Below are 18,293 nucleotides of genomic sequence, written 5' to 3' on the forward strand. Positions count from 1 at the left end.
CCAACGGTTACAGTGGAAACGAATCGGTTTTCCTGCAAACCGTCGGTCCGATTGGACCCGACCCCCGGCTCTTTGAGCCCGCGTTGCCTTAATTTACTTGTCGGTTATTCAAAACACACGGTGAGCCGGAGCGGAATATTGGCCCAATGCAAGCCGATCGGGATCCATTTACTTATTCAGTTGCACTTTGTAATTATTCGAGAGAACATCGCGAGGATTTTATTTGTATATTCATCCACTTGTAAGGATCCCCGATCGGTGAGCGAGAGGTCCGAGTGTCGAATCGGTCAAGTTGGTCTATTGTCACCAAGAGATGAGTAAGCTCGAATACTCGCGGTCTCGGTTCGCGCAGGGAATCGACCATCACGGTTCGATGAACTGTAACGCTAAGATAGTGAACCGATTCCTCGATGAACAAGCGTACTCACCTTTCGGATGTTCGGCCCAACTTGATCAGTTCATCGAATTTACGGTGTCCAAAACGGGCGAGTCGAGTACAACCCTAAATTACGCGGTAAATAAATAAAAGTAGCAAGCCTAGCAAGCTAGAGTACCGAAAGGGCATGCGGGATATAGGCCCGCACGTAATAGAACCCCTGAATTCGGAGCTTCCGGTTCCGTACGACCATTGCCTTAGCATTTAGGTGTACCCCGTACCCCTAGACCCGGGTAACTTGCCGGCCCTCGACCTTCGGGTCGTAAAATGGCAAGTGGCGACTCCTTCTCACGTGCGTCCGTCGCGCGTCCCCAGGAAGGTGGACACTCCCAAGCCGGGTTTGCATAGGCGCGCACATGCGTGCCCCGACGAGAGGAAATTCGGGTGCGCACAGTGGCGCAAGAAGAGGTTGCTCTAAGACATATAGCTTCTTTTCTTGGGTGAGAACAATTCTCAAGTTTCGATACTAACCAAGGAAATTATTCCATGACAGTTTATCCTTATCAAGGACAGATCGCAAACAGAAAGTACTAGAAGTGCTCCCTGCCATGGTAACTACCATAGAAATATGCAAAATAAGTATTATGACACTACAATATTTAATGAGGACTTTATTAAATTTTGCTCCAACTATTTATATCAAATCAATGACCCTGAACATTGATTCAGAGAATATCATTCTCATAGTAGTTCAAGATCCATATCCCACCAAGCTCTGAGTCAGCGAAGATTGATTCACCCAAAACTGACTATTTAGGTAGGGAACTCACTTTCCCAATTGTATCACATGCAACTCTTGATTAGTTGAGTGAATAACTCCTTATTCAAATCTATCTTATAGATCGATGCCCAACTACATGCCTCTGAACTCCTAATCCTATTAAGCTTGCTCAGTTAAGTCCGACCCACTGGTAAACACAACGTCTTACTAGGATAGATGAGGGTATCCTGCGAGGGCAAAGTCTACGCACTCATCGATCTTGGTCTTGACGAGCGTTACACGGTGGAAGGATATGGACTTAATATTTTGAGGGATTTTATTAACATTTAATCGATCTCACCATAAACTATTATGTAACCATTACATAATAGTCCACACGTATAACTATTATACTAACACAACTAGCACATAGTCCAAGTCTAACAGTCATGCACCGCAAATATCAAACATAATCACACCAGTACCAAGCATAAAATCATATTTTATGCTATTATCTACTTAGATTCTAACTAGCTAGGCTCTGATACCAATTGCTAGTTTCACGGGGCGCAACGGAAGCGAAAAAGGAATGGAAATTCAAAAATTTCCTACCCGTGAAACTAATTCCAAGACATACTAGAAGAATAAGAGTAAATAAAAGCATACCTGGAATATTTAAAATTGTCGACCGAGCGTCCCACGCGTGACGCCTCTACCGGTATCCACACTGACTTTGTCGACGAGTTTTCGAGATCGGCGGTGCTAGCGGCCAATACTCGAAAGAAACACCGATGCGACACTCGAAATTTATTAAACTAGTAGGATTAATTAAAGTTGAACAATTCAACTTTGACTTTTCCTACAATTATACACTCATACGTATACACATATCATATATGTATATAAATATGCCTGCATGTATATATATATTTAATACACTTATTGCCCCCACCCTTTTATAAGGAATAGCGGCGCCGAAACTTCAAAGTTTCACCGATGTGGGACAAACTATGTATATAAGAGCATATATGTGCAGCACACACATATATCTCTGCCGATCTATATATATCTCTATATATCTATTACATACATACACATTGCATCGTGTGTCAATTGGATCCATTTAATCTAATAAATCGAATATAATTAATCGACAAATTTAATCTCATTAAATATCCGATTAATCAGTCGCACCATAAATCATCTAATCTCTATTAGACGGTTTTATTGTTTCAAAATATCCCGTCGATTTAGTCGTCGTGTGTGACCCTGTACATTCCCAATTACGTTGATAGTAATATCGAAATCTCTATTTCAATATTACAAACAGTGAGCGGCATCTAGCAATGCATCACTGTTACTCAAGTAATCAGAAAGTCGATTTCTCGACGAACCTCGTGACCTATATTACCATGTAATATAATCCATTGTCCTCTATATCTCTATTGAGTCCAAGGCATGGTCGATGACATCCTTGTATGGCTCAATATCTCTCTTTCTTGGTTTACCGGGTAAGTCTATCAGAACAAATGAGCTCGATATCATTATATCGACTCATTTGGGTAGGCATACACTTTTAGACTTAACCACCAAGTGGCCGTGAGATATCGCTCCCGTTTCGTAGGAGGGACAAATCCTATCTTGGTCATTCACATTCCTCTCCATGCTCTGTGGTATACCCAATAACTGTCTTTATAACCAGCTTGTTACGGTGGCATTTAACAGTATCAAAGTATATGACATTACATGTAGGAATCCATGGTGACCTCAAGTCAAATGACCATTACACTATAGTCACTTTGAGATATGCTAATGACAGTCACGTAACAACCCATGTAGCAATCTCATAGCGGGTCAGTCCAATACACATTACTCTTAATGTATACATGTGGTGTGACTTGATATCTTCATATCCATGACCTGTGAGACTTGGTCATCAATCAACACCCACACTAGTCTAACCGTATTATCGTTGTCCTAATTAACGATAATACTTTGACTAGGGACATTTAGGAATAATGTTCAGTAATTATAGGATCTCACAATCAAGTCACACTTGATGCCTATTGAACCTACTATTCCATGGACATTATTGTGTAAAATCATATTTAGCGCAATCTACACAATAACAGAAATGCCTCGTTTTATAATGAAATACATATCATATTACATAATTGATGATAGATTGCCTCTAGGGCATACACGAATTCCCAACAATGACGAGTGTCAGAAAGCTTTTGATACAATCAAGACATATCTGGTTTAGCCGCCGGTGTTGGTCCCACCTTCACCGGATCATCCTCTCATTTTGTACCTGTCAGTACGCCGACAATATATCGAGTGCATGTTAGGACAAAAGGATGATTCCACCCATGTAGAGCGAGCAATTTATTATTTAAGCAAGAAGTTCACTGAAGGAGAGTCCAACTACCCTGAAATAGAGAAAATGTGTTGCGCACTCGTGTGGGTCATGCAAAAGCTCCGGCTGTACACTCTCTACCATACCATTCGCTTGCTATCAAAGACGGATCCCTTGAAGTATCTGCTTGACAGTCCATCCTCCATGAGGAACATAGCAAAATGGTGTTGTCAACTGACAGAGTGTGACTAGAGTATGTGTCACACACAGCAGTGAAGGGCCAAGCAATAGCAGATCATCTAGCAGAGTTTTCGATCGAAGATGACACACCCATCAACTTTGACTTTTCGGACAAAGGGATCCTCCAAGTGAACGATGAGGAAGAGAGTCCTGGGTGGAAGATGTACTTCGATGGCGCAGTCAATTCCGCCGGGTCTGGTATCAGCGCAGTGCTGATATCCCCTGAAGGGCGTCATTTCCCTATTGCAGCAAAGATTGATTTCCCCTATACCAACAACGTAGCCGAATACGAAGCTTGTATCCTCGGCTTGCAGACGGCAATCGACCTCAAAGTCAAGGAGTTAGAAGTGTTTGGCGACTCCATGCTCACAATCTTTCAGACACTCAAGCAATGGAAGGCGAAGGATCCAAAGCTGGTGCCGTATCATGAGTATCTCGAGGAGTTGACAGAGAACTTCGAGAATATCTCGTTTACGTACACACCACACATGAAGAACCAGTTTGCCGATGCACTCTTAACGCTCGGATCCATGGTGAGCATTACGAAGGAGAATCTCATCGAGCCCCTCGAGTTTGAGATCGTCAAGGGCCTTGCCCACTGCGACATGATCGAGGCTGTCGATGGTAAGCCTTGGTATGCAGACATCAAGCATTTACTGCAAACTGGTCAATTCCTTGCATTCACAGACCGTCATGACTGTCAGTACCCCATTTTGGCTCATCAATCCAAACAACAGTATCAGCAGCAATTCAGGCCACGACTCAAACAGGAATACAGAAGAAGGCTCGACAGAGCAAGAAATCACTATTCATCTTCCAGTCAACAAAACTAAGCAGATGACATGTCCATACGACAAAAGGATCCCTGGGGTCACCGAAAGGCAACAAAGCGACTAGAGAGCTCAACAATATCCAAAACCGGCATTTTCATTATACCACATGAACAGTCCTATTTTCCGATAGTTCACTCGACCGTCGGAAGATAGCCAATATTGGACTTCAAATATCCACATTAGTGCCAAACAAATGAAAAGTATCTTCAAAAGCATTTTGCAAATCATTTGCTCTATACAGAACAACCTTCTGTATACAGACAACTTTTCAGTGGAAGCCCAAAAATGCCGGTTTCCCGGAGAAAAGTCAATTCCAAATGTTAGGTACGACTATGCCCCACAAGCATACAGAGCATGAGCAGTGCTTCAGATTGTCTCTTGGAAGCCACACAGACACTTCGAATGACTTCTGAGTGACAAAATGAGGTATATCCCTCTTCGGAAATGCATAATCGGAGACTAGTCAGACAGAATTACGGCAAACCAAGTTCGTACAGTATTGCCCTAAAAACTCTAGCGAACATCCACAATTGGGCAAAACAAACAGCATAACCCTTCTCAGTTTCCCGAGTAACCTCCGAGGAGTAGAAATGGCCATTTTTACTAGAAATGCATATCCAGAGGTCCTTTTTAAGGAAACTTGACACCAGATGCCTGCCCTACACAGTGCTACACACCCCAAGGCTCAATGTGAAATCGTCGGACTGAACAACACAACTCATCTAGACCTCCCGAGCAGTGCTTTAAGGGTCTCAGATGCACTTTTCATGTCCTTAGAGGTCTAATCTCGACAAACAGAGATCACAGTGATCTCCAGATCGCCCAAGCAACTCAGAAAATAATCTGAGAAATCCAGTTTCGGCCTCTTCGAACATCTCCGACTCCACATTTGCATTACTGGCTTAAGGGTCAGTTGTCCACGTTATTTAACAATTTATGTCAAAATGACCAACGTGAGATGCAGACACAAGATATGTTGTCAAAAGAGGACAACTTCGCTCTGAGTGCTTAAAATGAGCAAAATCGGCTTCCGAGCCTCATACAGACCTTTGGCATTTTTCCACGAAAAGTGCCAATCTTGGGCTCATTAAATCCGTTTTCTTGCGTATATCGATGATTCAACGTTCAATTGGAACCATTAGCTTCGAATACGCAATCAATCGAGACACGAGTGTTTTCCCAGTTTCTCCTCTTCGACCATGGGACCCACGAATTGCCCAAGGGCAACTCTTCCCTTGCCAAACCATCCACCCCAAGCTTCTCTTGCACACTTGCATGAAAATATCTCTAAGTTTTCCAAGACAACACTCAAGCTTTCATCAATGCTTCTTGGCTCTTCTTCATCAAGATTTCATGGTCCACATTCACCCTCATCTCCTTGTCATCTTCTCCATGCAACTTGCATCCTCTTAGGAAAATATCAAGCCTACAATTTGAAGACAACACTCCATCTTCATCAATGCTTCTTCATTAATGCAATGGAAGAAGATGAGGCTTGATATTTCCTTAATCAAACCGCCCAAGCTTAATCCAAGGGGTTAAGGGCACTTGCTTTTGCTTAATTGCTCATTAACTTTGCCTATATATTGCTCTAAAGTGATTAAGCTAATGACTTACTGATACGACTCCGGGTCAAACCGACGAGCTTAGGTCGGAAGGACTTCGTGATGAAGATCGTGGGCACGATGATGAGGCTGAAGCACACGAGCTCGGAAGTTGGATTCGTGAAGAGGGAGCTGATGCACAAGATCTTGGAGGCTTGCATGTTCCGAGTGGACCAATCACACGAGCGAAGGCAAGACAAATCTAGCAAGCTGTGGAGAGCTTGTTTACGAGTTTTTTGGGCCAAGAGGGGACTAATTCGATTGGGTCCCTAAAGGGCCTTATCCAATTAACTTGTCTTGAGATGGTCGATAGCCCATCCAAAATTAGAGTAGACGCATAAGGAAAGCCAAGAGATGCTGAAGAAAGAATAAAAAGACTGCCAAATATTCTAAGGGGGCCTTCATTTAGTTTCCTCTATTAATTCTGACTTTAGGAAACTAAAGATATTCCAGTTGTCCAGTTTACTAGTTTCCAGATTCTCCTAGGCTTATATGAAGGAGGCTGAATAGCTGATTAGGGGGACTTTTTTCAAACTATGCTGGTGAGAATTTTCCTCTAAGTTGTTCTTCGACAACTTTCCAAGATTGTAAGTTTGGATGCTTGTAATTCTCGGTTACTTATAATATTGGTTCTTGGTTTTCTATAACCATCGGATCAATATTCCAATTCATTATAGTATTGGTTCTTGGTTTTCTATAACCATTGGGTCAATATTCCATCCCTCTTAACCTCTATTGGCGATCCGAGTTCGATTTCCAGTCTTTGTTGTCGGGTCTTGCGGCAAGTCTCGTGGGGTTCGCATCACTTACCTTCAAGCACTCTCTCTCTAGCATTTCTCACTCAAACAAATGCTCTCAACCTCTCAAGGAGTTCAGCAAAACCGCAGCCAGCATCCTCAAGCCAAAAACCAAGCAAAACCCTCAAGACTTCAGTCGGAATCCATCCCAGCTTAAATCCAAATTTCACCAAACTTCATATCCCACATGTTTTTGACCCCCTCTATCCATTTCCGAGCTTAGATTTTAAGTTTGAAGCCTCCAACAGCTCGAATTAGGTGTGGTCAGTACTGATCCAGAATCCGTCCAGATTCGGAAGCCGGGTGGCAGCATACTTGTGTGCCGTGCCAAATCTTAAACCGGACCATCATTGGAAATTTAACTCGTTCATATCCTCATATACTTCCCAAGGGTCTTCTAGGAGGAAGGATCCATCAAGCAACCCATTCAAACCCATTCAAACTCAAGCTTTTCCAAACCGGATCTAAAAAGACAGTTTTGAGCTTATTGGGTTTTCTTGCCTATTAAAGTTAACGCAGGTTCCCAAACGCCACGAGCCACCCATAGGCACTTCCAGCATCCCTTTCAGAGGTGTCCCAAGCCGGGCCAGCTCGTGCAACCATCTTGAACCACCGGTGCAAGCTAGCCAAAATCGGGTGCATTCTCGGGTGAACAGTACCACCCAAGATCCTATTTTCCAGCAAGCCTTTTCCAGCCGTTTTATTGACTTGTCCTCGACCCTTGAGGCTAGGTATAGCCATTCTCGACTTAGAGAAGTTAATACTTTTACATTATCATTGCATTTGTGGGGTTATAAGGCGGTTCGAGATCGGTTTACATGCCAAGTTTACATTTTTATGCTCTTTTTTTTTTTACGTTATGTCATGCATGTCTTAATCGTTTAACATGTCAATCATGTCAGGAATGGGTTTAAATTGGAGTCGAGGAGACCGATTTGACTCAGAATGACCAAAGGAGCTCTCGGCTTAACTTTTTGAAAAGTACCCGAGAGTTTTTCTTGATTTTTCCAGGCCATGACCGGCCTCCTTGCCCCGAATTAAGTCATTTCCCGAGTTTTATGTTTTTTCGCATCCATGAAGTCGGTACCGTTTTATTGATTCCGTAAATAACATGTTTGTGCGTGCTTATATGTTTAAATGCACTTTTTCGATATTATGGCGATACCGACTTTGCAAAAATCATGTCACTTATCGTGTTTAATGCTTGAGCATGTGAGAAATAGTCAAAATCGGGTCAACAACAGTCTCTTTACCTCGATGAAATTCATTTCTCGGATTTTGTGCAAATTGCAATTTCAATATTATCACAAATCCCGCATTAAAATTCCTTTAGAACATCGTTTTCAAAGGAAAAATGCATGAATTCATGTATCGATGACTCTTTCGGGCCCATTTGGATTCCAAGGGTATTTTGGTCATTTTGACCAAATTATCCTTGACCTTCCTGGACCCGTCTTGGTCGCCGTGTCATGAATTGTTTTCATTAAATTGAGCTTTTCGGGTACTCAAACTCCATTCAGTGGATCAATACATGATATGTCTGATTGTTTGTAACCCGCACATTTACTACATTCGGCATTTAATTTTAAGTTGTAAATCCACAAACGGGTTAATCGGGACGCTCATATGATTAAACCCACTTCACACTGATAAAGTTTGCACGAATTGGCCATTAACTGATAACTCGCGTCGATGAGTTGTCAAATGACGTTGGTGCCCTTTTCAAACTTATCAATTTCAAAAAACTCGAAACGCGCGGTCCGATGTAGCATGGACGTCTGGAAAGGGCTTCTGTGTCTCAACTTGAGTTTTGACTTGATTTCAAGTAACTGAGGTCAGGATACAGAAGATCTTTCTAGATCACTTCCGGGCAGATCGACCGGTTCTTTGGCTCTTTCGGGGTTCTTGCACAACCCTGGATGATCCAGGGAATTGGTTGATATCGGCTACAGGCCGAGGTGGCCTGCACTGCGATGTTTCCCCTTTTCTGAAAATAATTTTCAAATAAAGGGCAAAATCGTTTTTCCACAATTCAGCGACACCCTTAGGGTTAGCATGACAGAAACACTACAGTACGAGATAAGAACGGGCTACCCGTTCAGGTGCAGGTTTATCTACATAGTTTTTTCTTATCTAACTGATGAGTTTCTGTCATCCTAACATAGATTCGGATAACTAGAACGGTTGTCTCTATCACAAAACATGCAAAATCCTGGTTAATCATTCACTCGACCTAACCAAATGCTAGACAATGGTTAGGGGAACTCTAGGTTCCAAATCTAGAGTCAAAACACGAGTTTTGGTTAATTCAGTGGTAATTCAGTAACACAATACAAAACAACTATAAAAGTAATCCACACACACGAAAGACTTGACTACAGACGCAATGTCTGTCAAGCTTTCAAAGCAAAGCCGAATGCAGAAGGTTTTACACGCGTTTGCTTGTTTAGTATAGGAATTTGCTTGCAAAAACATCCATGGGTTAATAATCTGTTAACTCACGTAAAAACAACTTGTCTGCAATCCACATGTTGTTTTGTTACTTTTCTGCTCTTGTTTGTCCATGCGAGTCGAGCCCGACCCATAGGACGCATTGTACTTAGGGTTCAACGCCCTAACCCTCGATCACTGGGCCCAACGCCCTATTCACTGAGAGTGCATGTTGAATTTCAGTATTTCGATATTTCCCTGAATTCACAGTGAGTCTGAGCGGAATAATAACCGAAAGCAAACTGGCTGGGATTCGACCATTTCCTATTTGTAATTTGTTGTATTTTGAGAGCATTGTAAGGATTTTATATTATACATTCAATTTGTAAGAATCTCAGTTGGTAAGCAAACGGTCCGAGAGTCGAATCATTCGAATCGGTTTCATGCTTGCCCAAAGGAAAGTAAATCCAAGATCTCGCGGTTCTGGTTCACACAGGGATTCAACCGTCATGATTTGATGAACTGTATCGCAAGATTGTGAGCCAATTCCCCGACATGCAGATTTACTTCTCTCTTGGCTTCACAATCGACATCGTTTAATTCACCGAATTTCCGATGTCAAAACATGCGAGCCGAGCGCAATTTAATCAATGCGGTAAATAATAAAACATGCAAGCCTAGCAAACCAGAGTACCGAAAGGACATGCGGAATATAGGCCCGCACGTAACATGAACCCCCGAACACGGACTTTCCGGTTCCACATAGACCATTGCCTTAGCAAAACTAGGTGTTCCATACCCCTAGACCCAGGTAACTTATCCGCCCGCGACCTCTGGGTCGTAAAATGATAAGTGGCGACTCATTCTCACGCGTGTCCATCACGCGTCCCACGGAAGGTGAAAGTCCCCAAGCCGCGCGATTGCAAGTCGCACGCATGCGGGCCCCGACGAGAGTCCACATTCAGGTCCATACAATGACCGAAGGACTCTCCGACGCATTGCAACACACTTTTTCCTGAGTGGCGAGACTCTCTACCGCCGTTCATTCAACACCACACTACTCCGGTGTGTCAACGGAAACGAGGCACAACGCTTCATGGAAGAACTGCATGAAGGAAACTGCAGACCTCACATGAATGGGCTGATGCTAGCAAAGAAGCTCATGCGATTGGGTTACTTTTGGTCTACCATGGAGACTGACTGCGTCAAGCACGTTAGGCACTGTCACTTGTGCTATGTCTACGCGAATCAAATCAGAGTACAGCCCAACGAGCTACATCCAATGGCAGCTCCATGGCCCATTTCAATTTGGGGCATGGACGTACTTGGTCCTATCAACCCCAAAGCATCCAATGGACACTTGTTCATTCTGGTAGATATTGATTACTTCACAAAGTGGATTGAAGCTATCACACTTGCATCGGTCACTGCAAAGGCCGTGGCACGCTTCCTCAAACGCGACATCATTACGCGGTACAAGGTCCCTGTGACTCTCATCATAGACAATGCCAAGAACTTGAACAACAAACTCATTGATGAGCTCTGTGCACAGTTCAAGATCTAGCATCGCAATTCCTATTCATATCGTCCTCAAATGAACGGTGCGGTAGAGGCAGCGAACAAGAATATAAAGAAAATCATCGAAAAAAGTGACGGTGAATTACAAAGACTAGCACGAGATGCTCCCGTTTGCGCTCTTGGCGTATCGGACTTCTATCCGCTTGTCTACCGGGGTAACCCCGTACTCCTTGGTCTACGGCATGGAAGCAATCCTTCCAGTTGAAGTGGAGATTCCCTCCATGAGGATCCTTGCCGAGTCCAAGCTTAAGGAAGCTGAATGGGCAAAACAACGCTACGAACAACTTAATCTCATTGATGAGAAGCAGCTCACAGTGCTCTGCCATGGTCAATGCTATCAGCAAAGAATGGCCCGAGCATTCAACAAGAAAGTTCGTCTCCGCGAGTTCAGCTCTGGCGATCTCGTTTTACAAAAAGTCTTGCACATTGCCCCAGATTCCAGGGGCAAATTCGCATACAAATATGACGGACTTTTCATTGTCAAAGAAGTCTTCAATGGAGGAGCAATCATCCTTAACGACATGGATGGGAAAGAAAATGCGCTCCCAGTCAATGCCGATGCCCTCAAGAAGTACTATCCTTGATAGTTTTTCGTCGTTCTACTACTGTCTGATGCACATATACATGCAACTCCCTATGCCTGCAATTCTGTAAATCCTGTACATCCTTCTTCTGTTCTTTCTCATCTCATAACTTTCTTGAGAGAAAAAGAATGAATTTCCCGCTAGGTTGAAAACCTCTTTGAGGCGGCCTAGGCAAAAATTTGGGAATGAGGGGCACGGTTAAAAATCCCGCAAAGGGGAACCGTGACAAAAGGAGAGCATGAAACAAAATCCTCGCTAGGTTGAAAACCCACAAAGGGCGGTCTAAGCAAAAGTTAGAGGAACCGAGAGGTGCGATCAGACCCAATCAGGGCGGTCGTAGCAAAAGGTAAGCTCTAAATGAGAGAAATGTCAAATAAAAGACCTCGCTAGGTCATCACGCATCTTGCGATCTAAGCAAAAGTTAGGGGACCTTTGGCAGCTCGACCATGAAAGAACAACTACACTCAGTGTGAAGCGACAACGAGTAATGGTTTTGTAGTCTTCGACGCAAGCAAACTCTCATTTGACTCTCTGGGCATGAGACACGTTTCGACATGCAGTCGAATCGTTGTATCCTTGATCTGGAGAATCCCATAGATCCCTCCCTTTACCTTTATGCAAATTCCACGGGTCATTCCCATTCTGCAAAAAGCTTTTCTTTCCAAGTTATAGTCTTGTGGGACATGGCCACCTCTCAAATGGTCATCAAATTCAAATCCCTTAAACATTATTACTCAGACCTCTACACATCTTCATTATGGTTGTATGGTAGGACTGACAACTATTGCTAACCCCCATGGTTCTATATGCAGGTATGAGGATGTAAACCCTGGAAGGTGTCTTCCTCTGACGAATGCATGTCTGCCTTATGCCAAGAACTACAGCCTCAATCCGAGGAGAAATCTGCAGGATAACACTCGATGCACTCAGATTGCATCACAATCAGATTATAAGCAACGAAGCATTTTGTCACAGCATTGTTTGCAACACAGACGAGCTTATGGATGGATGAAGCACAATGATTCCTTCCACACCTCGTGCAACCCCCCAGCATTTGCATTTACTTTCTGCATGCACATTTTCATTAAGCAAGCTCATTTTCATTAAGCAAGCACATTTTAATTAAGCAATGTACCTTTTCATTAAGCAAACACATTTTCATTAAGCATTGCACTTTTCATTAAATAAAGCACTTTTTCATTAAGCAATGCAATGCATCTTTCTTTAAGCAATGCAATCCGCCGGGCAAGCACCCATGCATCCTGCAAGTCCATGGGGTAGGCGCCTGTGAACATTGCAAATTCGCTGGGCAAGCGCCCGCGATCCTTGCTAGTCCATTAGGTATACGCCCGTGCATATTGCAAAACCCGCTGGGCAAGCGCCCGTGCACCCCGCAATCCATAGGGCAATGCGCCCATGCATATTGCAAACTCACCGGGCAAGCGCCCGTGCACCCCGCAATCCACAAGGCAATGCGCCCGTGCATATTGCAACCCGCTGGGTAAGCGCCCGTGCATCACGCAATTCGCCGGGCAGACGCCTGTTCCTCTTTTGAATGCACTTTCTTTAAGCAATGCATTTTCCATTAAACACCGCATTTTTGATTAAGCATAGCACTTTTAATTAAACAATGCACTGCACTTTTCATTAAGCTCCACACTTTCGTTAAACACCACATTTTCATTAAGCACCGCATTTCAATTAAGCAAAATATTTTCATTAAGCACTGCATTTTTAATTAAGCAAAGCATTTTTAATCAAACACTACATTTTCAACTAAGCTTAGCGTTTTCATTAAGCACCGCAGTTCAATTAAACTTAGCAATTTCATTAAGCGTCGCACTTTCATTTGAACAAGCACTTTTCTTCATAGTAAGCCCCCTCCCCTGACACATACACCCTTTTCCTTTAAGCACGCAATTTTTTGTTATGCATACACTCTTTGTCACATCCACGCACCTTTCCTTTAAGCAATGCACTCTTTCTATTAAGCAAACACTTTTCCTTTAAAGCACGCTCCTTTCCTTGATGACACGCACTCTTTCTTGTATGCAGGCACCCTTTCCTTTATGCGCAACATCCCCCACACATCCAAAGAGGGAGAAGAAGACGACATTGCAAGCACCAAGCTGATCATTGCTATCAAACTGAAGTGCTTTTGAAAGTCTTTGACTGCATCCTCTACTCGAGCACGCAATCCAAGAGGGGCAAGATGTCAGCACCCCATTTTGGCTCACCAGTTCAGGACATGCCTAACAACAGTAATCCAGACTATGACTTGAGCATTGATATGGAAGAAGGCTCGATAGAGCATCAAATTACTATTTATTCTTAAATCAGCAGAAATAGGCAAATGATTCAAGCACATGACAGAAGAACATATAGAATCATCCAGCAACATGCAGAGCAAACAGCGAAAACATACAGCATCCAAACCGGTGTTTTCAGACTACATCGCCGATAGTGCTATTTTCTGCTTGCTCGCTCGACCATCAGAAAATAGTCAATATTGGACTCCAAAAATCCCTTGCGGTGCCAAACAGATGAAAAGTGTATTCAACCACATTTCGCAAATCATCTGCTCTATACTGTATAGAGCAATTTTCTGTACATAGACAACTTTTCAGTGGGAGTCTAGAAACACCAGTTTACTAGAGAAAAGTTAATGTCAGATGTCAAATGCAGTCACATCCAACAATTATACAAAGCATGAGTATTGCTTCAAATTGCTCCTCGGAAGTCACGCAGACACCTCGAATGACTCCCGAGCGGCAGAACAAGCATACCCCTCAACGGAAAAGCATATCCGGAGACTGCTCTGACAGAACATCGGCAAACCAAGTTAGCCATGTATTGCCCCAAAAACTACAGCGGACAGACCCAATTGGGCAAATCAAATTGCAATATCCCTTTTAGTTTCCTGAGTGACCTCTAAATGGTAGAAAAGACCGTTTTCAACGGAAATTCATAACCGGAGATCCTTTTTACTGAAATTTGACGTCGGATGGATGACCAACCCATTCGGAATGCAGACACAAGATGCGCATTCAGAAATGGCTAACTTTACTCTGATCTCCTGAAATGAACAAAATCGACTTTCGAGCCCAAAAACTACACAAACATTCTTTTGGGCAAAATGGATGATTTCGGGCTCATTTGAACCATTTTCACTCGCACAATGACAATTCGACATTCATTTGAGCCAAGAACCTCGAACGTGCGATCAATCGAGATCCGAACTTCGTCCCAAATTTCCCTCAAGGCCCATCCACGGGTTGCCCATGACCAGCCGTGACTTCCCTCCAATGCCGCTCATCTCCTTTGGCTTCTTCTCCATGCAAGTTGTCTTCTCTTCCATGAAAATATCAAGCCTACAATTTGAAAACAACACTCCATCCTCATTAATGCTTCCATCTCTTCTCCATTAATGCAATGGATGAAGATTGATCTTCATTTTCCCCTAAGCTAACCGCCCAAGCTTAAGCATGCAATCAATCAAGCTTTGTTTCACTTAATTGTCATTAATCTTTGCCTATAAATTGCATTATTGTCATTAAGCTAATCACAACTCACCACATGCCATCTCTCTAGCATTTCTCACTCTTAAAAACCTCTCAAACTCCTCAAGCAAACCGCAGCTCTTCAGCAAGCAGAGCCCAAGCAAAATACCAAAAACTTAAGTCGGAATCATGGAATTTATCATCCTGGCTTAAATCCAAACTTCATATCCCACATGTATTCGACCCACTCTATCCATTTTCGAGCTTAGATTTTAAGTTTGAAGCCTCCAACCCACCGGAACAACTCAGTATAGAACCGAACAGAAACACTGCCCTTACCGGGTCAAAACTTCCAACCCGAGTTTCAAGGCCTTCCGGGTTGGTTTGAGTTGTCAAAACCCATCAAACACCTCCCCACACAACCCTAGGGTGTCAAGGAGTTGAGAAATCCAAGAAAAACCCATTGGTTTTAGCCCATCATGAAGAAATAGCTCGACTGTCCATTCTGGTTGAACTTTCTAACTGTTCTTGCGGTTTTCTTGTAGATCGGGTCGATCCGAGACTCTTTTCGTAAAATGACCACTGCAGCCACTTCCAGGGGTCAGTTAGGAGTCGGGAGCCGTTGACCTTGCCTCAAAATTCCATTGGGAGATATCGTGGTGATGTCCGACCCGAAAACTGCCCAGTCGGGTCTGTTTTCCGTGATCTTTGCAAGGTTATACGGGTCAACTCGACAAATCTGGGACCAAACGACCACCACCACCACCAACGAGGGTCCCTTGGGTGTCCAGAGCCAGGCTGAACTGGCCAAAAATCTGGTCGAATCGAACCGAACCGGCCTGCCCTTTACTGGGTGCCCAATCGGGTCGAGACACTGCTAGTCGGGTCTGTCTGTGCTTATTCGGGTTTGTTCGTGCTTATTCGGGTCTGTTCAAGCCAAAACAACCCAAACCCAACCCACCAACGGTTCAACCCGACTTTTTACAGTCCCAACACACACATATACATATAACTTCAAGTTATAGTTCAGTACCTTAGCCAAATAAAGGAGGCGCAAATAAAGAAGGGAGGTTAGGGTTGGAATTCTTCTTTTATTACAGCCATCTTCTGATACTAATGGCTTTCCTTGCTTATAAAGGATAACCCCAAGTCTAGAAAACTCTTATAGTGCAGATATATGGCAAGCGGTACTCCCCAAATGGAAGACAGACAAAGTATTTTGTTCGACCCAAAAGCTTCTCACTTCTTCAAGATAATCCTCCACGCCACGATTCAAAGTGGAAAACTCGTATGTATTCACTATTCGTTAATGTACATACAATATGCACAGATGTACCTACTTGAATGTGTTTATTTTCATGAATAAAGGTATACATGATATGATTGCTACGTTGATCAATACATGATCTTCACAGATTATACCGAAGAAATTTATTAGGAAATATGGAGCAGAGCTATCTAAGTCCAATGTTATGCTTCTCAAGGTTCCCAGCGGTGATGCCTGGGAGGTGGAGCTGATGAAAAAGGACGGCATGGTTTGGCTGGGTAATGGGTGGCGGGATTTCGTGTACTTCTACTCCGTAAAACACGGAGACTTCCTTGTGTTCTGGTACAAGTCAGGGAGTTCTAATGAGTTTGATGTGATCTTGTTTAATAAGAGTGCCACGGAGATTGAATACCCTTTGAAATCTCCGATGACTTCGTCTCTAGTCAAGGTGGAGGAAATCAGTGACGATGAAGATGATGTTGTTACAAGAAAAGCATCAGACGCCTATATGTCATCTTCAAGGATTACGAGAAGAACAAGTCATATGCTCGCGGGAAATTATTCCTCTGGTAAGAACAATGTGTTCTCAAAAGCACTCCAAGGAGCGGAGAAAGATAAAGCACTTGAAAGAGCAAAGTCGTTCAAATCTTCGAATCCATACATTCCAGTTGTGATGCAGCCTTACTACATTCATCCATCCTTTATGTTGGTCAGTATGTAGATTATGTTAACTATGTTAACAACTTGTTTCCATTATGTAACTTTTAAAAAATTATGCGGGATTGTTCTTCTCAGCTACATGTGAGTGTCCGTGTAGATACTTTGTGCTGAAAAATCACTATTTAATTCTGCAAAATGTGTCGGGAAAATTCCTAGAGAGTTATATGGGCCAAAAGAAGAGTGGTGAAGTGAAACTTCATGTTTCCAGTGACAAAATATGGATTGTCAGGTACAGCATCAGAAAGTGGTCGGGAAGAAGGGTACAAGCCAAAATTTCTGGAGATGGTTGGAAGGCATTCGTAATTGACAATGGCTTAGTTGTGGGTGATGTTTGCATCTTCGAATTGATTTGAGGTCTCAGAAATACTTCATTCAAGGTTACTATTTTCAGAGCACCTCGACCTAGGACATCCCACATTTTATAGTTACAAGGTAGGAGCCGAGAGTCTGCATGCATATAATTAAGCAGCAACTTAGGGACATATGTAAATTTAATCTACCATCCATATTAGTTGACGTTCTCTCCATGGACGAGTTTTTATTCTTAATGTAACTCTTTGTTGATCTTTTTCGCATTTCCTAATGTTTCGGGAAATAGATTTTGTAGGTCGTGCTGCTTCATCAAAGCAAGGGTTACTCAGGAACTAAATCTTAGGGTAAAGACATAAAACTGGGTTGCCTCAAATCGAGCCATAAAGTCATGGCTTATTAGATCTAGTTTTTGCTCATTCATAAGTCCTTCCTCACATATTTTATTACGTGCAAGTTAATATTACAGTATTTGCCCATTTATTTGCTACTCCAGCTGTGTAGTTGGAATCGTGTTGTTCATGGAAATATATATGGATTTGACAATGTTTTATGAACTTGATTTGATTTGAATTTTTTTGGATCAAATATTTCGAGTTGAACTCTTGTCCTAGCTTTTGATATGCAATAGGATAGTGTTTGTGTGGGTGAGTGTGTATAGGCAAGTCATTTTTCCTTAATTGGTTTCTTCAATCTGCAGCCAAAAAGAACAAGAAGAAGATTGCAAGATGCTCTGAATCTGAACATTCCTGCATATTTGTTTCTGAGCATCCGTTCTTCCAAAAGGCAATCACGGAGAGTTTGCTCTCTCATCGATATCTGGTATAAGGTCTTCTCAAGCTCAAGCAACCTGATGTTATTTCTCATTTGGGTCATCTATGCATTAGGATTATCTGATTTATATTTCAAGAGAGAGCCATCCTGACAAATATGTGG

The 18,293-nt window shown here is 42.8% G+C and overlaps 1 protein-coding gene across 1 annotated transcript; it reads left to right on the forward strand.

Moving 5' to 3' along the window:
- The first annotated feature begins 16,259 nt into the window (after nucleotides 1-16,259).
- On the forward strand, nucleotides 16,260-17,401 carry LOC116200435 (B3 domain-containing transcription factor VRN1-like). The gene is made up of 3 exons (XM_031531284.1): nucleotides 16,260-16,349; nucleotides 16,477-17,033; nucleotides 17,146-17,401. Exons 1-3 carry the CDS (start codon nucleotides 16,260-16,262, stop codon nucleotides 17,399-17,401), a joined length of 903 nt encoding a protein of 300 aa, XP_031387144.1.
- The last annotated feature ends 892 nt before the right edge of the window (nucleotides 17,402-18,293 follow it).

The sequence above is a fragment of the Punica granatum genome, chromosome 3, assembly GCF_007655135.1.
Source record: "Punica granatum isolate Tunisia-2019 chromosome 3, ASM765513v2, whole genome shotgun sequence".
Lineage (NCBI taxonomy): Eukaryota > Viridiplantae > Streptophyta > Magnoliopsida > Myrtales > Lythraceae > Punica > Punica granatum.